The sequence below is a fragment of the Musa acuminata genome, chromosome BXJ3-3 (assembly GCF_036884655.1).
Source record: "Musa acuminata AAA Group cultivar baxijiao chromosome BXJ3-3, Cavendish_Baxijiao_AAA, whole genome shotgun sequence".
Classification (NCBI taxonomy): domain Eukaryota; kingdom Viridiplantae; phylum Streptophyta; class Magnoliopsida; order Zingiberales; family Musaceae; genus Musa; species Musa acuminata.
The window spans coordinates 39,466,838-39,493,009 of NC_088351.1; the positions used below are offsets into that span (position 1 = coordinate 39,466,838).

The 26,172-nt window shown below is 42.4% G+C and overlaps 2 protein-coding genes across 2 annotated transcripts; both read right to left on the bottom strand.

The window, feature by feature from the left end:
• Positions 1-9,513: 9,513 nt before the first annotated feature.
• Positions 9,514-11,967, bottom strand: LOC135632793 (cytochrome P450 CYP72A616-like). The gene is made up of 5 exons (XM_065141566.1): positions 11,624-11,967; positions 11,308-11,528; positions 10,949-11,193; positions 10,295-10,679; positions 9,514-10,131 (listed from the first exon to the last, which is right to left on the bottom strand). The coding sequence occupies exons 1-5, from the start codon at positions 11,913-11,915 to the stop codon at positions 9,706-9,708; spliced, it is 1,569 nt and encodes a 522-aa protein (XP_064997638.1). The 5' UTR covers positions 11,916-11,967; the 3' UTR covers positions 9,514-9,705.
• A 9,906-nt stretch (positions 11,968-21,873) lies between these two features.
• LOC135634245 (cytochrome P450 CYP72A616-like) lies at positions 21,874-24,373 on the bottom strand. The gene is made up of 5 exons (XM_065144586.1): positions 23,957-24,373; positions 23,647-23,867; positions 23,289-23,533; positions 22,635-23,019; positions 21,874-22,470 (listed from the first exon to the last, which is right to left on the bottom strand). The coding sequence occupies exons 1-5, from the start codon at positions 24,363-24,365 to the stop codon at positions 22,045-22,047; spliced, it is 1,686 nt and encodes a 561-aa protein (XP_065000658.1). The 5' UTR covers positions 24,366-24,373; the 3' UTR covers positions 21,874-22,044.
• Positions 24,374-26,172: the final 1,799 nt, after the last annotated feature.

Sequence of the window (26,172 nt, forward strand, 5' to 3'; positions counted from 1 at the left end):
ATATCCTCCTTGACTAGCATTTTAATAAATAAATGTGGGAAAAGAGGGGGGAGAGAGAGAGGCGGGCATCTCAAGGGAGACTCCTCGATTATCATTTTAATATGGAGGAGAGAGAGGGATTCCACCATTTCCTCCTTAGTGCCTTAGCGATGAGAGGATTAACCCAAATTCTCCTACATCTCAATAGTGGATAGGACTAATTTTTTTCGGTTTCAACATCTCAACAGCAGAGTAGTGTCCCTTCCATGTGATACTGAAGAGATTTATATGAATCTTAGGAGGAGAGGGGTCATCCTGCATTATAAACCTCTTTTAGCTGGTTTGATGGGGCTCAAAGCATCATTCGAGCTCTAACCTTGGGGACCTTCTTCTTAGCTTCGGTTTCAAAAGAGACGAGCCCATCCTCAAGTCATCCAATGCTTGGTCCCTCACTAGTTGAGCGAAAGATAATAGAAAGTAGCTTTAGGCGAGCATATCATTCTCGTGTTAGGCCTCTTAACGTGGTTCGAAAGGTGTAGTAATTAGGGTATTCAAGACGTCATATAGGAAAATCTGACCATGGAAAGCCATAATGTGCTCCATCAGATTGACATTACCATCGAACATCTCCAAGGATGGCATATGTAAGCTCTCTGAAATCAAATTCTCTTGGATTTTTTGGGTGAATGAGAATCGACCTTAGGTGGAGTCAACCAATGCTTCCCATTTTGATTGTTAGAGCTCTCATTGCATCTCCTCCAAATGTCGGTCCATCTACCATAATTGGATCAGTAGGGAGTTATCCATCAAGTCCATTGAGTGGGTCTTGGATTCAAGTGAGGCACATTAAGAGTGGTGTGATCCGTTGAATTTCATCGACAAAGATCGAAGTGCCCCCTCAACAGATGGTTTAACAAGCCTTAAGCATTTATGAGATGTTGGCACTATGTCGAGTTAGGGAATCTTGATAAGGTACTACTGGTAGTGGAGCTAGGGACTATGATTGAGCTGGTGGCATTGCCTATTAGGCCAATTGAGGAAAAAATCGAGTGAGTGTATGTATCATGCTTGTTAATGTTTGTATTTATTGAGTAAGATTTAAGAACAACTCAACAGGGCTAAGTAGGTGGCTTAGGTACTAAGGATCGATGGCGAAGCCTCTTTGCTCTAGTGTTTATTAAGAGGATTAACGAGCGAGTATTCATATGACATCGAGCCCTCCTTCCAACACCAAAAATGTTATGAGAAGATATTATTGGTATCTTAGTAAGCCCAACATGGTTCTGACCTATGTGTGTAAGGATGTTCGAAGTGTGGTCGAGGTGTCTCAGAAATAAAAACACCTAGCACCCAAGGTGTCACATGTACAAAGTGCTAGTCATAGGTGCCCAACAAGCCAATCACGTGAGTGATGACACATGTGACTTGACATGCAATCGTTTTGCTTATTATATTTTGGTATTTTTATCATTTTATTTTGATTATTACATATATATATATATATATATGTTGAATCTCTTATTTTGATGATGAAACCAATTGATGTGTTTATGATTTAATCTGCGTTTTGAGTGACGCAGGATACTTCGATCAAGATGAGACAATTAAAGTAGGAAAAATCATGTTGTGCTAGGGGAAAACATGTTAGATGATCGGTCGACATATCGATAGAAGGCTTCGGGTCGTGGATTCAGGCATCGGGCCAAGAAGAGCGGATATTGCGCAAAGGATATCGGAGTTGCGGAGTCAACTGGCCGATTGGGCAATAGGCTGCAAGAGAGGATGATGCACCGAAGAATCGGACGAAGCATTGAGGGACCAATGATATGCCGGACAACTTGATTAATGCTTAGTATTAATTATCTAGATCGAAGTGTGTTTTACATGTGCAGGATTAACTACGATAGCAAGGCACGAAGCAAAATGAAGTCTCAGAGTCAAGATCGAGATCACGTTGGGAGTTCGAGAGTTTGTCGGAAGTCCGGACGTTCTGTCACGGACAAACTTCGAAATAGGATGTTTAATGTAATACTTATGTATATCCGTGTCTTTTGGTATGTTCATACTTTGTACAACATGTAGAGGGACGACCAAAGACTTAATAGTCCCATTTTAGTTAGGTTGGTGGCCGCTTTAGGCTTATAAATAAAGGATGTGTCATGTGGACACGCGTGAGAGATTTTCGGTCTGTAATGGACCATTTTAACCCTTTGTTGTGTAACTATTTAGACCTTGTAAAGTCTGTTTATAATTTGCATTGTCTATGAAGTGTTTCCTGGAATGTTTGCTTGTGGATCCCGAGTGAGGCGTTCTCTCTAACCCGTTTTCTCTTTTATGAGTCCTAAGGGACCATGGGAGGCTTCGGGGGGGCTGACCTTTGCGGACGGACACGCAAGGGTACTGCACGACTTAGGCAAAACCAGCTAAGTCCGTGACAGATGGTATCAGAGCGGGACAAGCACTCATAGAAACACTTAGCATGCAAATGTGGGGGACCTAGCGGGGCTGCGTGGAGGGCAGTCAGCACACGCGCGATCGTTTGGGGGAAAACGGGCATGGAGATGTAGGGAAAAGGAGTCGCTCGGAGGAGCGGGCATCTGAGATTGGCATTCAGAGAAATGGCCAACCCTTTGCGTAAGAGGCACCATGAGAACAGGTAAGCTTGGAAGAATGTGGAGTGCACAAAGGGTGGGATGACTGAGTTTGAGCTACGGCTCAACGTTGACAGCTATACTTGATGGTGCTCAAGGCAAGCGAGACGCTTGGTAAAGGATGAGACAATGCAAGGTGGAATGAGTTGCTCAGCGACCGAAAGAGTTATACAAAGCTCACAGAGGTGAAGAGAATTGCTAACTCAAAAACTTCGGTACTCATGCATGGGCTTGTATGCGGACGATGGAATGTTCGTGGCCATCCCAAGGCAACCGAAACTCAGCGCCATGGAGCATTGAAACTTTCTCTTCAGCATGTAAATGATACATCCGTAGGAGGCTGAAGTGTGTAATGAGTTCAGCATGTTGCTAGGCCTTGAGTGGTGCAGCAAGGGCTGTATTGACGTGGAGTCACAATCTAGCAAGTGCGTTTGTAGAAGGCAGAACAATGCACAGTTTGTTCAGCAAATTGGAGTAGTCCAAGGGGATGGTGGTCTCCGAAACAAAGAGAGATGTTGCTCCAATGGGATAGTTATTCAGGAGGGATAAGTCTTGGCTCTCCAAAGGGAGAATCATGTGGGACGGACCTCACATGTTGAGGAGGAGTACCTTAACAAACAACAACTCCACGAAGCTCAATGGACTGAGTAAGCGGCGAGGAGTTGTCACATGATCTCGCTTGAGAGAATGCATTGGTGGATGCATTGCGAGATCAAGTGGGTGAGCGACCCAAAGCAATATAAATGAAGGCACACTTGAAGTCGATATGGAGATCGAGCTCAAGGGAGGGCTGACCCATGGAATGATGAGCGTGAGCGAGGGCCACCATCAACTCAATGCAAAAACGAGGAGCGGAGCAACTTGGGTGTAACTTGGCGAAGTATCCAAGCCGCATGAAGGGAGCCAGCATAGAAGATGGAACATGGAACGGAGGCACTGTGCTTTCCTTGGATAGAGGTCAAGGCATTGAACTCTTGCAAAGATAAGAGCAGGATCATGTAGTTCCATGGGTCATTCATTTTGATGGAGCAGACTCATCTTGCATTGTGCCAAAGACGAAGGGAGCTTCTGGGCATATGCATCTTATCTCGGAAAAACATTTGATGGAGAAACTAAGGCGACTCAATTTGCGGAGGTGAAGTTGGGTTCAGAAGGTCTTAGCACAGGGTAAGAGGATGCAGAGGTGGGTACTATTGAAGAATATGCCACAATGTTACCATTCAAGTTGCCATGAAGGAAGCGGTGCGTAGCAAAAATTGTGCTGGTAGGGATAGAGGCCCAGGATCCAAACAATGGTACACTAATTGCAGCGAAGTCGGGGGACTTCGGCAGCTACTAGGCGACGGACTGTCCTAGAGCAGTGCTTCATCTAGGTGTGACCCAAGAGTGGGTGGATGAAGGTCGATTGCCAAAGGAGCGAACAAAATCGAAGGTGGAAGAGACCCTGTGATGTATTGGCAGAGGCCACACATAGAGGGATCACAATTTGAGTTCATCGCACAAGGATCAGAATGCAATGGAGACGTCACCAGGAGGTAATAGGGTGCAGCGGATCATCGTGGAACAGTTCGTGGCAATGCGATATACACGACATAGTCCCGTGAGGGACTAGATCATACGAAGGAATGATCGAGAGCTACTGGAAGCTCCACTTCGGTGAACAACACGATGGCAAGAAGGGCTATGGATTCAAGGAGTGAAGCCCATGGTACCGCAGAGGCGGGTCTTCCGTACGTGCATCGAATTTTGCAATGGATGAAAGCCTTGGTCATCAGCATATGGGGGGCTGTGTTCCACCAAGGAAAAAGTTCGAATGCAAGTATCAGTGAGTTCCATGGGAGGGACTTGATCATATAGAGGTATGATCGAAGTAGGTGGAGAGTTGGATTGCTCCAGAGCTCATATTTGCTTAAGGGAGCCCAACAAGTCAGAGGACAAGGTCGAATAAGCGAACGTTGCTACCAAGGAAGCTAAGGAGAACAGAATCGATACAAACCCTATAGCGTGATGGCAGAGGCCATGCATGGGAGTTACAATCTATCTTTCCATCGACCAAAGGGAGCTGCTTGGAGAACACAGAGGTGTCAAAGCAGGGGGTCAAAAGGGGCGAGGAAGCGACGATGAGTCCAAAGAGACTTAGCTACCCAAAATTAAGCATAAGTTAGAATGGAGGTGGAATCAGAGGAGTGCCATAGAGACATATCTATTGATTGTGATAAAAAGGGATGCAGATGCGAGACGACGGATAGTAGGGCCATGGGCATGGCAGCGCCATGGTACCGTAGAGGCGGGACTTCCGTGAAAGTCATTGATCCCTTGCTCTCATGGAGGGTGAGTGCTTGGTCATGAAAGGGACCGAGGAGGTGGAGCATGCAGAGGTAAACTCCAAGTACTGAGATAAGGCTAAAGGGCAGAGGCCAAAGAACTTCGTAAGACCGGTGTCAACGAGCTTCTCATCAAGATAGCCGAAAGTGAAGGACTTCGGGTCATGCAAGAGTGCACGACCAAGGAATGAAGCAGGCAGTACTTGGTGTTGTATCTTTGCTACTCAATGGAGTAGGCGGCAGGGTTGATGGAGAAGACGATATAATTCTAGGGGCGACCAAATCTATTAGAGAATTACTCCAAGTTGGGATGAAAACTTCTTGCATTCCAGAAGTTCGATGGCATTTAGAAGGTGAATCATAGTAGCTAACTCAACGCAAGGAGTGCAAACACTTCAAGTGCTTCAGAAGTATGAGCAAAGAGCAAGCGAAGGCTAGTAACTAGCTCGATATATGAAGTACAACCTCAAGGAGGCGGGCGAATTAAAGTAACCTTTGCCTTCTCAACCCTTAAGAGAATGGGCGAAACTGAATATCCTAATTTTCTTATCTATCCAGTAGAGGAGCTATGCATAAGTTCAAAGACCCTTCGAAGATAATGGAAGACAATAGTTGTCAAATCCTTACCAATGGTGATCAGTGCTATTGAGAGTAGATTGTCCACTTCATTTCCCAATGAAATGCCAATCGAAAGCGGAAGTGATACGAACCTACTTGAAAGTGACAACTAAGTTAAAGAATAGTCAATGGATAAATTTTATGAAGGAATGACCTAAAATTTCAGAAGTTTATGAGATGATGCTCGTTAAAGCTCCAACAAGTATCCATCCAGTTCAAGCAGCATGAGGTATTTGAGAGACTAGCGCAGTAAGGATAGTCTTTTCATTCATTTGGAGGATCTGCAGGAACCAACAGGGATCAACACAACTCAGCTAACCCCACACTAGAGTCAGTTATTGGCGAGTTGAAGCAGCATGGCAGATTAAATGTTCGACTACTCAAAAACAGCAGCAGAGAGCAGCTGGGAGCCAAGAGGCGCATTGCAGTTGGAGCAGAAGATTGAAGACTCAGCAAAAGCGATGAGTTATAGTGTCGACAAAGGCTTCGACAAGGACGTCGAAGGAATAAGTGGGGGAGAATGTCACGAACAAACTTCGAAACAGGATGTTTGATATAATACTTATGTATGTCTGTCTTTTGGTATGTTCATGCTTTGTACAGCATGTAGAGGGACGATCGAAGGCTTAATAGTCCCATTTTAGTTAGGTTGGTGGTCGCTTTAGGCTTGTAAATAAAGGTTGTGTCATGTGACACGTGTGAGAGATTTTCGATCTATAATGGACCATTTTAACTCTTTGTTATGTAACTGTTCAGAGCTTATAAAGTCTGTTTGTAATTTGCATTGTCTATGAAGTGTTTCTTGGAATGTTTGCTTATCGATCCCAAGTGAGGCGTTCTCTCTAACTCGTTTTCTCTTTTGTGAGTCCTCAGAGACCATGGGAGGCTGACCTTTGCGGACGGACATGCAAGGGTGCTGCATGACTTAGGAAAAAGCAGCTAAGTCCGTGACAGTTCGTCAGAAGTTCTAGTGGAACCAGCTAAGAAGTCTCGGAGCTTGCTAGAGAAGCTTGTCGGAACTCACCAAAAAGATCGTCATGAAGTCCAAGAGCTTACCGGGAGTCCGCCGGAACATTGCCGAGAGATCGTCGGAAGTTCGCTGGAAGATCGCCGGAAGCTCGCTAGAAGAATAGACATAAGGACTTGTTTAGCTTAGCAAATGTCTTAGGATTTCGTAGTTAGCACGTAATTGGGTTTGGATTTGGGCCAACCCAATTAGGGGCAAGCTAGGCCCATATAAGAATTGTGTTGGCCCAATAAGAAGCCTAAATAGTGCCCCAAGAAGTCTCACCATCGTGGCATAGTCTTCGAGACTGTATCAGGCAGTGGTACCGCCAGTCTGGGTAGTTATACCGCCTTTGGTAGGATGTCAGGCGGTGGTATCGACCAGGGTAGTGTTAGTGTCAGAATGACACTAGGCGGTGGTACCGCCCAACGCAGGTGGTGGTACCGCCCGTGCCGGGGGAACCCTGGATGGTAAAGTTTTAGGCTTCAAGTTTGAATTAACTTGAAACCTATAAATACCCCTCTTATCCCTGGTTAAAGCATACATTCACAGAGAGATTAAAAGAGAGAAAACATTACTGTGATCTTTAGAATTCCCTCCTCTACTCTAAGTGTTAGAATTCTATAAGAGAGGAGTGTGTGCTTGTAAGGGTTGTCTCCTAAACCTGAGAAAAGGAGAAGAGGGGTGTAAAAGGGTAGTTGATGTAGGTTACGTTGACCAAACCACTCTAAAATCTGGTTTGCATTTTACTTTGAGCAATTTATCCTTATTGCAACCCTCTTCAATAGTTTACTGCCTTCAATACTTTTCTATACGCTTTTAAGCTATCTTTATAAAATCGATTTTATCGTATGAAGGTTTTTTGAACTAACGTGATTTTACTACTGCACTAATTCACCCCCCCCTCTTAATGCTGACCCCGATCCTAACAATATATATATATATATATATATATATATATATATATATATATATATATATATATATATATATATATATATATATATATATATATATATATATATATATATATATATATATATATATATATATATATATATATATATATGTCCTTAGATCTGTGTAATGGAAAACGGATCGTGATGAGATCATGATAATGAGACTAATTCACCTTTAAACACAGATCCTAAATAATCCCGGTCGTAGGTTACTTGAGAGGGACGTCGAGATAACCAAACAGACTGGTGTGTTGTATACTCGTCCATATGATGGATGTAGCTGGTCTCATAGATACTCGTGTGAGGATACTAGAGAAACAATACAAGTGCTTATTGTAGAATGAGTTCACTGATTGATCCGCTTCCGGAATGCTGGATGGTTGATGATGCCTTATTGTCAGACAACGATTCCATGGTCCTAGTGGTGTATTTAGTCCTTAGACTTGAGACACCAATGTTATCCTATATGAGTGCTCCACTCTTTGATACTGGACTTACAGGTTTGGGTGTCCCGGATCTAGCACAACTGGTCTTCAAGAGTGGTAGTCAACCTTACGAGGCTATTGAGTGTCGATAGAGGATCATCCACTCTCGGTGTCTTGAGAGGAATGTCTCATGTGTTCTTGCTCAAATAAATCCCTAGCCAGAATCATTCGGATTGAGAAAAAAAAAAGTTCTACGGGAGAATTTAGTTAGAGCAAGACTCGAGTAGAAACTGTATGGGTCTCATAGCACCATACCCGGTATACGGTCTTTGAGATATTAGATAGATGAGGGACTATATGTACATGGTAACTGAGAACAAACAGGTCCAATGGATTGGATTCCCTTGAATCATCTGAGGACTAAGGCGTAGTGGCATAGTACGTTCGTAATCGATGATTCGAGTGAGTTATTATGGAGATAACAATTCACTGAGTCAGAAGTAGTTCTGACAGGTATGACTCACGGTCAGCTTGATATTGTTGGATCTAGAGGGTCACACATATGGTAGGCGTTACGATGAGTAGAGGTTCGGATATGAGATATCTGTCGAAGCCCCTATCTTATTGGATATCCAATAAGCCCTTGAATTATTGGATCCTATGGATGAGATCTAATAAGAGCCCATAAGAGATTATTGGATAGAGGTCCACTAAACTAAGAGGTTTGGGTAGTTAGATAGAGATCCAATACCCAATAGTGGAGGATCCATTAGGGTTAAGTTGATAGAGGACCTCTATGAATAGGAGGGATTCAATGGTTTATAGGCTAAGCCTTTGCTTGCCTCTCCTATTCTCCTCCCCCTTTGCACCTCAAAGTAGGCCTGAAGTTTTGAGGAGCAACATCGTAGCCCTGTTATGTGGATCACCGCTAGAGAGGAGGACTCTTGACCTCATTCACCCTCTCCTAGAGATATGCAGGGATTCAGGGATATACAATCTCCTTAGGTAATACAATATTTACTATACGTAGTTTTAAGTTTTACAGATTTTTGCACATCAATCTTTGCACGATGACAAACAAATCTTTGAGAATTGGGGATTTTGTTTTCTGTTCTTTTACTGCACATGTGATATCGCCCATAGATTTCACAATACAAAGATTAAGATCGGAAGAGTAATCTCAATCGAGTCCCTCTAATATCTAAGTTAATAATTTAAGATAGATAAGAATGGTCACGAGTGATAGAAGTGATTCTCACTTGCTAACTATGCTAAAATCGAGTTTTTATTCTTGACCATAAAAAACAGTAGAGTGGTGAAATATTTTATGGGGAAGCAGCTCTTAATAGCCTTGTCTATAGACAATAAGGGAGGAGACAATTGCTACTAAAATACTACCTTTGTTTTTTTCTATCCATAGAGATGAGAAGGGAGGAGGCAATCCACAATTGTATACTTTAGACTTATGTCCACGTGGCAGGTCTTGCCTCCCTCCTGCCAGCATTAATGTCAAACAAAGATCATGTGGTAGATAATAATTGATCGCCAATATTTGGTTAAACTTAGAAGAGCTCATGAAATCAGAGTTCTTCTGAATTCTATTTATCTTGGGGAACGGGAAATGTTCAATATGAGATTGTTAAGGAATACATGCTCACAGTAAACTTGTGTTTGATCCCTGTTGCAACAATAGGGTTCAACTTCACTTACATATTTTGCCTGCAATTTCATCGGTATAAGTACTTAGAGTTTTCGCAACCTTATTTGAGCACCGTGCTGGGGATGAAGAGTGAAGACAGTGTGTGGAGCGTGAGCATACGACGGCGAGAGATCAAAGGAGAAATGCTGAAGAATCATGCTCAGTCCCATCTTTGCTTCCAGCAACGCAAAGTTCTGGCCGATGCAAATTCGTGGGCCTCCGCCGAACGGGAAGAACGCAACCTGTTCCTTCGACGCCCTTGACACCCCTTCGGCGAACCTCTCTGGATTGAACTCACTGGCATCTTTGCCCCACAGGTTTGGATCATGGTGGACGAAGATTACATGCAGCAGGAGGAGAACTCCTGGTGGGTAAACCACATCCCCAAGTTTCATCGTCTTGTATGTCTGCCTCTGGAGGAGAATTCCTGGAGGGTATAGCCTGAGCACCTCATACAGAATCATGGTCACCTGCCCACACAAATTTCGGTCATCACTTGGTGAAATCTTCCTCATCTTTCAGTTCAAGAAAGAACAAGAACAGCATGCTGATGAATAGGGTCGAAACAATTAGCAATCAGAGTGTGTTTAGTTCAGCTAAGCAGAAGAACAAAGTAGGAAGATGATACTCAACGATCTTTAAGTGGCTCAAGCCATCCAAATCGGGTTTGTTATCGCCAAAGACTCGAAGAACTTCTTCTCTAGCGCGGATCTGCCAGGTAGGATGCATGCTCAAGCAGATCATTGTCCATGTCAGCAACACAGATGTTGTCTCCTGCCCTGCAAAGTAGAAGAGCTTGCATTCTTCAATCACATCTTCGGTTGTCATCCCGGCATTCTTGTTCCCATCTTCTTGTAAGTGCTTCATGTTAGACTCCATCAACAGGCCCAACAGGTCATCGTTGCTTGCCATTCCAGTCTTTATATCCTGTTCTCTCTTCTTTATTATGCCTCTCAGAATCGATCGGATCTCTCTATCAATTGCTTTTATTCTCTTATTCTTTGGGGTGGGAAGAAACCTGTTTGACAGCAATTATTAGTAGCCGTATCCTACGAATCATTCGAAAACTCGCATAATTGATGAGCTCAATACAATATTGTGATTAGAAATGTGTAGCAGCTTCGAAGTCTTTGAGATGAAGCTTTGAAATGTGCAAGCAAGGCATCAATGGACCACCTACTGTCTCGGATCATCAAATCAATGATCCTTCCAACATAACTAAATTCTGATGTTTCTTCCTTTAAAGCTTCGTTCAACAACAAAGAATTGAGTAGGAGAAGGACTCACCTGTACCCTGGGACATAAAGATTTTGGACAACCTGAATAAGGAGCTCAGCCTGCTCAGCTTGAAGATGGAAAATTGGTCTTCCTTCTTCGTAGCTGCTACCGAAGGCAGTTCGTGAAATGACATCTCCAGTGAAGCTTTGGAGCTCAGGCCAAACATCCAACTCATAACATGCCTCAGAGCCCGCCATATTCTCCCATCTATCCATCAGATCGCTACAGCAAGCAGAGAATGCCGGCAACATTCGCTGCAAAATTGATGAGGATAAACATTTTGGTATGAATCAAACTGGAAACAGGACGGATGGATGCACTTCCAAGATGTTCCGTTTGGGTGTTGTGCAGAACAGTGAATCAATCACCTTTAGCTTCTCCGCATGGAAAGCAGGATTCAGAATCCTCCTATGTTTGACCCACTTTTCGCCTTCGTACACAGCGAGGCCTCTGGCGAAGAACCGGGCGAGGGGGTTCTGGTTCGGCTTCCCGAAGTGGCCGAACTTATTTGATAGAACCTCCCTCACCAGCTCTGGATCCTTGATGTTCACTTGCGGCACTGGCCCGAACCATGTGAATGATATCTTACCTGCATGCACAAGAACAAGATCGAGTTCTAACAATTGGAGCTCGTGCCCAGGCGATGAAGACAACAGAGGAGGAGGAGGAGGAGGAAGCGCTTACCGTACTCGTCCATGGCGCGATGAAAAAAAGGGAGAAGGCGAGGGATGATGTTGTGGGCGAGGGGCATGGGCTTGGAGCGGGCCTCCTCTCTCAACCGCGCGGTCTCCTTGACGTCGCCGTAGGGGAAGCCGTATGGGGTGCCGTTGAGCCCCTGTGCCCGGAGCGCGCGCTCCAGCCGCCTCGGCCTCCACCACGCCCAGTTGAGCACCCGCAAGGCCCACGCCATAAACAGCAGCCCGGCCACGCCCCATCCCAAGCTCCACAGCACTTCCGCCGCCAGGAACTCGGCCATGGCCACGGACGATCGTATGGGCGGAGCCTCTAGCAAACTGGACTTTATGGCAACAAAAAGGGCGGAGAGTTCGGGAGAGATGATTTCACCGATTACGTACGAGAGCTTCGTGGCCATCGACGACGGGCTTCTGTATGATAGAAAATTTACCGACACGTTGTGATTACGTGTTATTCATGTTATCATCCATTTATATATAAAAATATAAAGTAAAAAAACAAAAACTTCATTTTCATTCATTATAATAAAAATTATTATGATAAAATTGATAATTATAAATTTTATATTCTCTATCGTTTGTCTCTCCGTGAAAGTATGCTTCGAAGCTTTAGGGTTTGGAGCATATCTTTTTAGTCTTTACATGTTTCGAGTGTTCTTAGTCTCGTATCTCTATTGCAGATTTTATCAGTTGTGGGTCGAGTTTTCATACCTTATGCATTTCGGATATTTTTCTTAGTTTGATTTTTTGCTATGGTAGATTTTTTCTTGTGTAGATTGGGTTTGCTTGACTTACGTGCCTTGAGCGCCTTCCTGACTGTTGGGCTGATGGCCCATATTCAGCCCATGTGGGCTTTATCAGCCCACAGCCCACACCCTCTCTTAACCTAACCCTAATTAAGATTAGGGGGGTGTGGTGGCTGCGTTTTAGAGGCAGATTAAGGCTATAAAAAGGCAGCAACAAGACAGATCTTTGAGGCCACGGGATTCCAAAGAGAAGAAGGAGATCAAGGCAGAAAAGGAAGAGAAAGAAAGGGAAGAAGACAAGGACAACGCAGAGAGACTGTTCACAATCATCTAGCAGTGTTCTCATCTTAGGTTAGATCAAATCTACAGTAGACTCTTGCTGTGATTACTTGGGGAGGTTTTAGATATTGTGGGCAGTGACGTGATCCTTGTATCCCAGTTATTCTCTTGTGGTTGTTGCTAGGGTTTTGGGCAAGAGATTGAGATTTGTATATTCATTATTCTCATAGTGGATTATCTCTAGTTTGCCCCGTGGTTTTTACCCTTCACATTGAAGGGGTTTTCCACGTATATCTTGGTGTTCTGTTTGATTGTGTTTCCATTTTATTCCGCTGCGTATTTTGGTCTTCTAGTATTTGTTCATGTACAAAGGTTATTCCTGTTTTTATCCCCATCAACTGGTATCAGAGCGGGGTTTTGGTGATTTATTTTTTTGTATTTGAACATGGAGGCCAGTAATATTTCTCGCATGATTAGTTTAAATGGAAATAATTGGATGATATGGAAACCAAGAATGGAAGATCTCTTGTATTGCAAAGATTTGTATGGACGTTTGCAGGGGGATAGTGCAAAACCTACAACTATGACATATGATGAGTGGAAGAGGTTAGATCGAAAAACAATTGGGTTTATTAGACAGTGGCTTGATGATAGTGTCTTTCACCATGTTTCTACTGAAATTTCTGCATATTCTCTTTGGAAAAAATTGAAAAGTCTCTATGAGAGAAAAACAGCTGGCAACAAAGCTTTTTTGATCAGAAAACTTGTAAACCTAAAATATAGAGAGGGTGCTTCTATTGCTGAGCATTTGAATGAAATGCAGAGTATTATTAACCAGTTATCCTCTATGAAAATGTCTCTTGATGATGAGTTGCAGGCATTGTTACTTCTCAGTTCATTACCAGAAAGTTGGGAGACACTGGTGGTTTCCCTCAGTAATTCTGCGCCAGATGGTATTGTCACTATGAGTCAAGTAACAAGCAGTTTGTTGAATGAGGAGTTGAGAAGAAAGAGTTCAGCAACATCTCAGAATGATTCACAGTCACTTATCTCAGAGAACAGAGGAAGGTCAAAGTCCAGAAGCAGTTCACGTATGGGTAGGAGCAAGTCAAGATCAAGAAAAGATATTGTTTGCTATAACTGTGGTGAGAAAGGACATTACAAGAACCAATGTAAGCAACCTAAGAAGAACAAGAAAAAGGGAAAAGAAGTGGAGTCTACAGAGTCAAAGGATAATACTACAGCTACAGTGCAGGGAGGTGATTATTTGATTGTCTCCTTCTAATGATATTTTTTCTTGTGTGTGTCAGGATCTTGAGTGGGTGATTGACACAGGTGCTTCTTATCATGCTACACCTCGGAGGGAGTTTTTTGCTACATACAGGTCTGGAAACTTTGGTGTTGTCAAGATGGGCAACTATGGCACAGCAGACATCATTGGCATGGGTGATATCCATTTAAAGACCAACCTTGGCTGCAAGTTGGTACTTAAGGATGTGAGACATGTGGTTGACTTGAGGCTGAATTTAATTTCAGTTGGAAGACTAGATGATGAAGACTATGAAAGCATATTTCACAGAGGGCAATGGAAACTCAGTAAGGGTTCTCTTGTTATAGCTAATGGAAAGAAATGTCATACTTTGTACAGGTTGCAGGCTAAAGCTTATGGTGAGCAGTTAAATGCTACAGAGAAAGACTTCAGTATGGAGTTGTGGCATAGGCGATTGGGACACATGAGCGAGAAGGGGCTGCAAACTCTTTCCAAGAGAGAGGTATTACCAGATCTCAGAGGTATACATCTGAACCCTTGTATTGATTGTTTAGCTGGTAAACAACATAGAGTTTCATTTGCTAGTGCTGCTTTGTCTAGAAAAATGCATGCCTTAGACCGTGTTTATACAGATGTATGTGGTCCTTTGAGGACAAAAACTCCTGGTGAATCTGTTGATGTTCTTGGTATAAGTGGTGCACTTTATTTTGTCACTTTTATAGATGATTTTTCTAGGAAAGTTTGGGCCTATGCTTTGAAGACCAAAGATCAGGTTATTAATGTCTTTAAAGAGTTTCATGCCAGGGTTGAAAGGGAGACAGAAAGGAAATTGAAATGCATAAGATCAGATAATGGTGGTGAGTATACAGGATTGCTTAATGACTATTGCAGGTCACATGGAATCCAACATGAGATGACAGTTCCTGGTACACCTCAGCATAATGCAATTGCAGAGAGGATGAACCGCACCATCATGGAAAAGATCAGATGTATGCTTTCACAGGCCAAGCTACCCAAAAGGTTTTGGGATGAGGCTTTGAGGACTGCAGTTGATGTGATCAACTTATCACCATGTACAGCCCTAGATGGTGATGTTGCAGAGCATGTATGGTCAGGGAAAGATGTTTCCTACAGGCATTTGAAAGTGTTTGGTTGTCGTGCATTTGCACATGTTCCAGATAATGAGAGGTCCAAGCTGGATGGTAAGTCTAAAGAATGTATTTTTCTTGGTTACTCACATGATCAGTTTGGTTACAGGCTTTGGGATCCAGAAAAGCAGAAGGTGTTCAGGAGCAGAGATGTGATCTTCTTTGAGGATCAAACCTTTGAGGATTTGAAGAAGAAGGCACCAGCCAAGACTTCTGCAGAAGGATTAGCAGATTGTGACCCAGTTACTCCTCCAGTATATCAGGGTGATGGGGGAGATATGCAGGAAGATGGTGTAGAACCTGATATTGATCTACCTGTAGGACATGTTGAGCAAGAAGAAGTAGGAGAGCAAGTTCCCGCAGAACCTCAGTTGAGAAGATCTTCTAGACAACGTCAACCTTCCAGAAGATACTCTACAGATGAGTATGTGATGCTTACTGATGTAGGTGAACCAGAGAGTTACCAGGAAGCAGTTGAGAGTGAGCAGAAAGAGAAGTGGTTAGCTGCTATGCAGGAAGAGATGGATGCTCTTCAGAAGAACCACACTTATGATTTGGTGCTGCTACCAAATGGAATAAAGGCCTTGAAGAACAAGTGGGTTTTTAGGTTGAAGACTCAAGAATATTGTTCTCAACCAAAGTACAAAGCTAGATTGGTTGTGAAAGGCTTTGGTCAAAAGAAAGGTATTGACTTTGAAGAGATATTTTCTCCTGTTGTTAAAATGTCTTCTATTCGTGTTGCTCTTGGTATTGCTGCTAGCCAGGACTTGGAGGTTGAGCAGTTAGATGTGAAGACAGCTTTCCTTCATGGTGATTTGGAGGAGGAAATTTATATGGAGCAACCAGAAGGCTTCAAAGTCAAAGGTAAAGATAATTTTGTCTGCAAGTTGAAGAAGAGCTTGTATGGGCTAAAGCAAGCTCCAAGACAGTGGTACAGAAAGTTTGATTCATTTATGACAGAAAATGGATACAAAAGAATGGCTTCAGATCATTGTGTGTACATCAAATGGTTTGGTGAGGATTTTATTATTCTCTTACTTTATGTTGATGACATGCTTATTCTTGGGAAAGATATGTCTAAAATTGACAGGTTGAAGAAGGAAATGAGTGAGTCTTTTGCAATGAAGGACATGGGGCCAGCAAAGCAAATACTAGGCATGCAGATTTCTCGTGACAGGAAAAACAAGAAGATTTGGTTGTCACAGGAGAAATACATCGAGAAGGTATTGGAAAGATTCAGTATGAGCAATGCTAAGCCAGTTGGTTCTCCTCTTGCAGGTCACTTCAAGTTGTGCTCAGAACAGAGTCCGTCAAGTGATGAGGAGAAGGAGAAAATGCAAAAGGTTCCTTATGCTTCAGCAGTTGGAAGTTTAATGTATGCAATGGTATGTACGAGGCCAGACATCGCATATGTAGTGGGTGTTACTAGCAGATTTCTTGCAAATCCAGGCAAAGAGCACTGGGCAGCGGTGAAGTGGATTTTTAGATATCTCAGAGGGAGCTCTAAGGTTTGTTTAAGCTTTGGAGGTGGACCACCTGTGTTGACAGGTTACACAGATGCAGATATGGCCAGAGATATAGATACGAGGAAGTCTACTTCAGGTTATGTACTTACTTTTGCAGGGGGAGTTGTGTCATGGCAATCCAGGTTACAAAGGTGTATTGCTCTCTCCACCACAGAAGCAGAATATATTGCTGCTACAGAGGTATGCAAAGAAATGTTATGGATGAAAGAATTCTTACAAGAATTGGGGCTGAAACAAGAAAATTATGTGGTGCATTGTGACAGCCAGAGTGCCATCCATTTGTGTAAGAACCCAATGTTTCATTCCAAGTCAAAGCATATAGATGTCAGATACCACTGGATTCGAAATGTATTTGAAGAGAAGCAGTTGCAGCTTCAGAAAATTCATACAGATGACAACGGAGCAGACATGTTAACGAAGACCTTACCAAAAGAAAGACAGGAGATATGCCGACAGTTGGTCGGCATGGCTTCACATTGAGGAGTCATGGGACAGCCTCCCTTATGGGCTGAAGGGGGAGGTTGTTGGGCTGATGGCCCATATTCAGCCCATGTGGGCTTTATCAGCCCACAGCCCACACCCTCTCTTAACCTAACCCTAATTAAGATTAGGGGGGTGTGGTGGCTGCGTTTTAGAGGCAGATTAAGGCTATAAAAAGGCAGCAACAAGACAGATCTTTGAGGCCACGGGATTCCAAAGAGAAGAATGAGATCAAGGCAGAAAAGGAAGAGAAAGAAAGGGAAGAAGACAAGGACAACGCAGAGAGACTGTTCACAATCATCTAGCAGTGTTCTCATCTCAGGTTAGATCAAATCTACAGTAGACTCTTGCTGTGATTACTTGGGGAGGTTTTAGATATTGTGGGCAGTGACGTGATCCTTGTATCCCAGTTATTCTCTTGTGGTTGTTGCTAGGGTTTTGGGCAAGAGATTGAGATTTGTATATTCATTATTCTCATAGTGGATTATCTCTAGTTTGCCCCGTGGTTTTTACCCTTCACATTGAAGGGGTTTTCCACGTATATCTTGGTGTTCTGTTTGATTGTGTTTCCATTTTATTCCGCTGCGTATTTTGGTCTTCTAGTATTTGTTCCTATACAAAGGTTATTCCTGTTTTTATCCCCATCATTGACCCCTTTTTTTATTATAACGAATTTCTTCTTATGCGGGTCGGGTATGCCTTACCTATTTGCCTTGGATGTTTTCTTAGCTTATTTTTTCTGTCATAGAAGATTTCTTCTTACATGAGTTGGGTTTGCTCAACTCATGTGCCTTGGGTACCTTCTTGGTCAATTTTTCTACCATAACGGATTTCTACTAATGTGAGTTGTGTTTCCCGACTCGCGCCTTAGTCATCTTCCTAGCCTGTTTGTCCGCTATAGCGAAGTTCTTATACGGTTCGGGTTTGCTCGACTCATATGCTTTGTCGAAATAATCCCAAGGAGGTGCTCTATCTTGGTCGCGGAAGGTGACTTTTTGGAGGAGTGGAAGTCCGCCTTGCCTTGATTGGGGCCATGTAGTCATGGGCTAAATTCCACATATGGCGTGAGGAGTATTTTTCATATCCTCCTCGACTAGCATTTTAATAAATAAATGTGGAAAAAGAGGGGGGGAGAGTGAGAGGCGGGCATCTCAAGGGAGACTCCTAGATTATCATTTGAATGTGGAGGAGAGAGAGGGATTCCACTATATCATATCATACTTAGTTAGCACCTTAGTGATGAAGGGATTACCCCAGATTCTCCTACATCTCTATAGTGGATAGGACTATTTTTTTTTTTTTTTTTCTGTTTCAGCATCTCAATAGCAGAGTAGTGTCCCTTCCATGTGATCATGAAGGGACATTTATATGAATCCTGGGAGGAGAGGGGTCATTTTGCATTTATAAACATCCTTTAGCTGGTTTGATGGGCCTCAAAGCATCATTTAAGCTCTAATCTTAGGAGCCTTCTTCTTGGCTTCAGTTCCAAAAGAGACGAGCCTATCATCAAGTCATCCAATGCTCGATCCCTCGCTAGTTGGGTGAAAGAACAAATAGAAAGCAGCTTCAGGCGAGCATATCATTCTTGTGCTAGGCCTCTTAATATGGTTAGGAAGATGTGGTAATTAGAGTATTCAAGATGTCATTTAGTGACATCTGACCATTGAAAACCATAATGTGCTCTATCATATTGACATTACCATCGAACGTCTCCAAGGATGGGAGATGTAAGCTCCCTAAAATCAATTTCTCTTGGATTTTTTGGATGAACGAGAATCGAACTTAGGTGGAGTCAACCAATGCTTCCCATTTTGATTGTTGGAGCTCTTATTGCATCTCCTCCAAATATTGGTCCATCTACCATAGTTGGATCAGTAGGGAGTTAACCATCAAGTCCATTGAGTGGGCCTTGGATTCAAGCAAGGCATATTTAGAGTGGTGTGATCCATTGAATTTCATCGAGAGAGATCGAAGTGTCCCCTCAACTGATGGTTTAACGGGCCTCAAGCATTTATGGGATGTTGGCACTATGTCAAGTTAGGGAATCTTGACAAGGTGCTAATGGTAGTGGAGCTAGGGACTATGATTGAGCTAGTGACATTACCTGTTGGGCCAATTGAGGCAAAAGTGGAGTGAGTATATGTATCATGCTTGTTAATGTTTGTATTTACTGAGTAAGATTTAAGAACAACTCAATAGAACAGAGTAGGTGGCTTAGGTACTAAGGGTCAATGGCAAAGCCTCTTCGCTCAAGTGTTTATTGAGAGGATCGACGAGCGAGCATTCATATGACATCGAGCCCTCCTTTCAACGCCAAAAATGTTATGGGAAGATGTCATTGGTGTCTTAGTAAGCCAAACATGGGTCTCACCCATGCGTGCAAGAATGTTCAAAGTGTCACATCTTGGATTTTTTTTTCATATCTTTCTACACATTCAAGCAAAATAGATAAATATCACTTTATTCATCATTTATAAACATTTATTATAATTTATTTATTTATTGAATCATAAATAAAAAAGTAAACATAGTGATGTTAACTTCAAGAATCATCCAAGTGGTTCTACCTAGTAGTAGAGGAAGGTCCGCTCTCTACTGAAATCTGATTTAGTACTAGAGGGAGGCTTCTCTGAAAATAAAAAACAAAAAAAATTTAGCAACGCTGAGTAGGAACCCCAAAAGTCAACTCAAAATGTATACATAATCAAAATTTAATCATCCTATTGGCGTATATCAAATACCCGAAGGAGCACTCTCCCAATAGTGGATGGAGAGGCTTTATCCTACGGGATGAGTTTGTGTTCTCCCAACAGCGGATGGAGGCAAACTCATATCGCACTTTCAATAGTGGATGGAGTGGTGTCCTGCACCTACCAAAGTAGGGACATATTCCTCCCAAAAGCGGATGGAGGAACCGTCTAGCCGACACGTTTGACGACCCGCTAATCCCCAAAGGGAATCGCCCTACTTGCTCTCGGTAGGAAAATAACATAATATCACACTGGTCATGTCCATATCGGGATGAAATAACACATTTAAAACATTTCCTTCAAACATCATCAATATTAAATAATACAAATTAACCCTCAATTGTCTTGAACTCTAGTTCAATTTATCCAATTGAACTCAATTTACTAGAACCTAATTGAACCGATCTCTAATCCTTATTTAATTAGTCTAGAATTACCCTAAACTAATATAATTTGGACTAGATTAGGTTTAATTTAGGTTAAACTAACTTGAATAAGTTAATCAATTCAGAATCACCCTGAATTGATTTAGACTAATCAAGCCTGGTTTAGTTCAATAAATATTTGGGCTCAAATCCAATAATAATATTGGGCTATATTGGGCCAGCCCATCTACTGGTCATGTGTATTATACATAACTGAGCATGCATCACACAAAGCTAGCCCAGCCTTGGCCCATGGACTGGTCATGTGCATCGTATGTGACCGCCCATGATGGTTAGGCTGGGTTAACCTATGGGCCAAGGCCTGACCCATGGGTTGGGCCTGGCCTACGAGCTGGGCCTGGTCTATTGACTAGGCCTAGCCAATGGGTTGTGACCTCACCTATGGGTTGGGCCTGGCCTGTGAGCAATTTCAGTCCAAATATTATCTAATTTCATACCGCAACATATATTCATTAACAATATAAATAAAAACATAATAACATATTAAAAGATAAACTAGGAGAAAAGTTTTAATATATGGAAATAACCTTCTAAATTTAAATAAAAATTATGCTTTCAATGCATATAAAATTTTATATATTCTAGTCAAATTTTAAATAATTCAGAATAGCATATTTTAAATTTCAAATGAAAGAATATCACAAAAAATTTTAGATAACATATTTTAATCTAACAAGATTTTAATCCAGATAAGATTAAAGATAAATTGTAATGCTAGGAAATATCATATAAAACATATAAATTTTTAATATATTTAAGTCTACATTAAAAACCTTAATCACGGGTCAAAGAACATTATAAAAACTTTAACTGATTACTTTAATACAATAAAAATTTTGACATTTAAAGAATTGATAAATATTTTTCAAATTACAAAACTTTCAACATTCAAAGAATCAAAAATAAAAACTAAAATTTTTAAATTTAAGAAAGATAAGGAAACCTACCTCTCGTTATGAGAGTGTAACTCCTCGTTCCTCACGCTGCTAGGCTCAACTAGGAAAGAAATTCCTCCTTTAAATAGGAGGAGGTGAGCCTCTATTAAAAAAAAGTATTTTAATTTTTCGTATTTATTTAATATAATTTTTTTATTTAATATACTAATAAATATGATATCATCATATTTGGAATGATTAATAATTATTTCCTAATTCGTATTAACAAACAAAGAAATAGATTATGATTTTCTTAAATTATAATGATAAGTAAAGAAAAAAAAATAATTTTTAACTTAAATATTTGATGTGATTACACAAACTGTGATCGAGGTGTCTCAAAAATAAAAATATCTAGCACACAAGGTGTCACATGTACAAAGATCGAAGTCGGAAGAGTTATCTCAATCGAGTCCCTATAATATCTAAGTTAATAACCAAAGATAGATAAGTATGATCACGAGTGATAGAAGTGATTCTCCCTCGATAACTATGCTAAAAGTAAATTTTTATTCTTGACCATAAAAAATAGTCGAGCAGAGAAATATTATATGGGGAAGCCGCCCTCAATTACCTCCCTCCTGCCAGCTTTAACATCACACAAAGATCATATGGTAGATAATAATTGATCAACAATATCTGTTTAAGTTTAGAAGAGCTCAAGAAATCAAGTTCATCTGAATTCTATTTATCTTGGGGAAATGGAAATGTTCAATATGAGATTGTCAAGGAATGCATGCTCACAGTAAACTTGTGTTTGATCCCTGTTGCAACAATAGGGTTCAACTTCACGTACATACTTTGCCTGCGATTTCCCAAGTACAAGTACTTTAGAGTTTTCGAAACCTTATTTGAGCACCGTGCTGGGGATGAAGAGTCAAAACAGTGTGGGGAGCGTGAGCATACGACGGCGAGAGATCAAAGGAGAAATGCTGAAGAATCATGCTCAGTCCCATCTTTGCTTCCAGCAACGCAAAGTTCTGGCCGATGCAAATTCGTGGGCCTCCGCCGAACGGGAAGAACGCAACCTGTTCCTTCGACGCCTTTGAGACCCCTTCGGCGAACCTCTCTGGATTGAACTCACTGGCATCTTTGCCCCACAGGTTTGGATCATGGTGGACGAAGATTAAATGCAGCAGGAGGAGAACTCCTGGTGGGTAAACCACATCCCCAAGTTTCATCGTCTTGTATGTCTGCCTCTGGAGGAGAATTGCTGGAGGGTATAGCCTGAGCACCTCATACAGAATCATGGTCACCTGCCCACACAAATTTCAGTCCATCACTTGGTGAAATCTTCCCCATCTTTCAGTCCAAGAAAGAACAAGAACAGCATGCTGATGAATAGGGTCGAAACAACTAGCAATCAGAGACTGTTTAGTTCAGCTAAGCAGAAGAACAAAGTAGGAAGATGATACTCAACGATCTTTAAGTGGCTCAAGCCATCCAAATCGGGTTTGTTATAGCCAAAGACTCGAAGAACTTCTTCTCTAGCGCGGACCTGCCACGTAGGATGCATGCTCAAGCAGATCATTGTCCATGTCAGCAACACAGATGTTGTCTCCTGCCCTGCAAAGTAGAAGAGCTTGCATTCTTCAATCACATCTTCGGTTGTCATCCCGGCATTCTTGTTCCCATCTTCTTGTAAGTGCTTCATGTTGGACTCCATCAACAGGCCCAACAGGTCATCGGTGCTTGCCTTTCCAGTCTTTATATCCTGTTCTCTCTTCTTTATTATGCCTCTCAGAATCGATCGGATCTCTCTATCAATTGCTTTTATTCTCTTGTTCTTTGGGGTGGGAAGAAACCTGTTTGACAGCAATTATTAGTAGCCGTATCCTACGAATCATTCGAAAACTCGCATAATTTATGAGCTCAATACAATATTGTGATTAGAAATGTGTAGCAGCTTCGAAGTCTTTGAGATGAAGCTTTGAATTGTGCAAGTAAGGCATCAATGGACCACCTACTGTCTCGGATCATCAAATCAATGATCCTTTCAACACAACTAAATTCTGATGTTTCTTCCTTTAAAGCTTCGTTCAACGACATGGAATTGAGTAGGAGAAGGACTCACCTGTACCCTGGGACATAAAGATTTTGGACAACCTGAATAATGAGCTCAGCCTGCTCAGCTTGAAGATGGAAAATTGGCCTTCCTTCTTCGTAGCTGCTACCGAACGCAGTTCGTGAAATGACATCTCCAGTGAAGCTTTGGAGCTCAGGCCAAACATCTAACTCATAACATGCCTCAGAGCCCGCCATATTCTCCCATCTATCCATCAGATCACTACAGCAAGCAGAGAATGCCGGCAACATTCGCTGCAAAATTGATGAGGATAAACATTTTGGTATGAATCAAACTGGAAACAGGACGGATGGATGCACTTCCAAGATGTTCTGTTTGGGTGTTGCGCAGAACAGTGAATCATCACCTTTAGCTTCTCCGCATGGAAAGCAGGATTCAGAATCCTCCTATGTTTGACCCACTTTTCGCCTTCGTACACAGCGAGGCCTCTGGCGAAGAATCGGCCAAGGGGGTGCTGCTTCGGCTTCCCGAAGTGGCCGAACTTATTGGATAGAACCTCCCTCACCAGCTCCGGATCCGTGATGGTCACTTGCGGCACAGGCCCGAACCATGTGAATGATATCTTACCTGCGTGCACAAGAACAAGATCGAGCTCTAACAATTGGAGCTCGTGCCCAGGCGATGACGACAACAGAGGAGGAGGAGGAAGCCCTTACCGTACTCGTCCATGGCACGATTTAAAAAAGGGAGAAGGCGAGGGATGATGTTGTGGGCGAGGGGCATGGGCTTGGCGCGCGCCTCCTTGCTGAACCGCGCGTTCTCCTTGAGGTCGCCGTAGGGGAAGCGGTATGCGGTGCCGTTGAGCCCCTGCGCCCGGAGGGCGCGCTCCAGCCACCTCGGCCTCCACCACGCGCGGTTGAGCACCCGCAAGGCCCACGCCAGAAACAGCAGCCCGGCCACGCCCCATCCCAAGCTCCACAGCACGTCCGCAACCAGGAACTCGGCCATGGCCACGGACGATCGTATGGGTGGAGCCTCTAACAAACAGGTCTTTATGGCAACAAAAAGTGTGGAGAGTTCGGGACAGTTGACTTCAGCGATTACGTCCGAGAGCTTCGTGGCCATCGACGACGGGCTTTTGTGTGGTAGAAAATATACCAAGACATAGTTGTTACTTGCTATTCAAGTTATCTTCCATTTATATATAAAAAAATTAAAGAAAAAAACAAAAACTTTATTTTTATTTATTATATAAAATTTTATTATGATAAAAATAATAATTATAAATTTTAAGGTATAAAAATATATCGTAAAAAGAGTAAGGACTCTCTTTTTTCTCGAACTACTCAAGTTCACATTTGAGTATCTCATATTACTAACTTGAGCATCGAAAGGATCAGGTAGAGAAATCATCGTTGATCTTAATCTTTGTGCAGGTGACACCTCAGGAGCACAATAATTCCACCTCGGGAGCACAATACTTTTGCCCCAAAGCTCGACCCCTCTATCTTGGAAACACCTCAAAGCCATCTCAGAGTTATCTTGTATCCACCTCGGAGACACATCAGACAATCGTGTGTACATGAGTCCAGATCACATTGGGCTGATCAAGACATCAATCATATTTTCTCTTAACTGTTTGATGCTAGAAGGAGGACCTAATGTCGTAGGAACATCCGCCTACCAACTCTCTCAATGAAAGCCCTTCCTTCAACCCACAACCCTTTCACTTAGGGCGAGCAACTGTCATCCTTCCTGCATGTGGATATGTCCACCTCGACATAGATGTCGACGAGGCACTAACGTATTGTCACGAACGATCATCACGCACCTGTAATATTTTTGCTCGACGAACCATTTATCGCTTTTGCATGCTTGTACATATGCTTAGCAGTATATTTTGCAACCGACCTAAATTGCCTTATGATCTTATATGAATATTCTATAAATATTCCATCGAGGAGGCAACTTGACAACTCGATAACTGACCCGAGCTATCTTTTGGGCTTCGATCTTTGTGGACAGAAGAGTGTTGGCCTGATATGGCATTGGGATGGCGAATGGTGGCTAGTTGATTTTATATTCCCTATCATTTGTCTCCCCACAAAGATATGCTTTAATGTTTCTAGGGTTCGGAGCATATCTTTTTAGTCATTACGTGCTTTAAGCATTCTTCGCCTCGTACCTCTAGCGGATTTTATCGGTCATGGGACGAGATTTCATACCTCGTGCATTTTGGGTACTTCTTAATTTGATTTTTCACTGTGGCAGATTTCTTTCTATGTAGGTTGGGTGTGCCCAACTCACGTGCCTTGGGCGCCTTTCTGACCCCTTTTTTTTGTTGTAGTGAATTTCTTCTTATGTGAGTCGGGTATGCCCGACTCATATGCCTTGGGTGCTTGCTTAGCTTATTTTTCCGCTATAAAAGATTGCTTCTTACACGAGTTGGGTTTGCTTGACTCATGTGCCTTGGGTATCTTCCTAGCATGTTTTTCTGTCATACTAGATTTCTACTTATGCAAGTTGTGTTTGCTCGACTCATATGCCTTGGGTGCCTTCTTAACTCGCTTTTTCGCCATAGTGGATTTCTTCTTATACAGGTCGGGTTTGCCCGACTCGTGCCTTAGGCGTCTTCCTGGCCTACTTTTTCGCTGTAGCGGAGTTCTTATTATACGATTCGGGTTTGCTCGACTCACGTGCCTTGTCGAAATAATCCCGAGGAGGTGCTCTATCTTGGCCTCGGAGGTTGACTTACTAGGGGAGAGGTCACCTTGCCTTGATTGGGGCCATGTAATCATGGGCTAAATTCCACATATGTCATGAGGAGTATTATATCATCCTCGACTAACACTTTAATAAATAATTATGAGAAAAGAGGGAGAGAGAGGGAGAGAGAGAGGTGTGCATCTCAAGGGAGAGAGAATGATTCCAT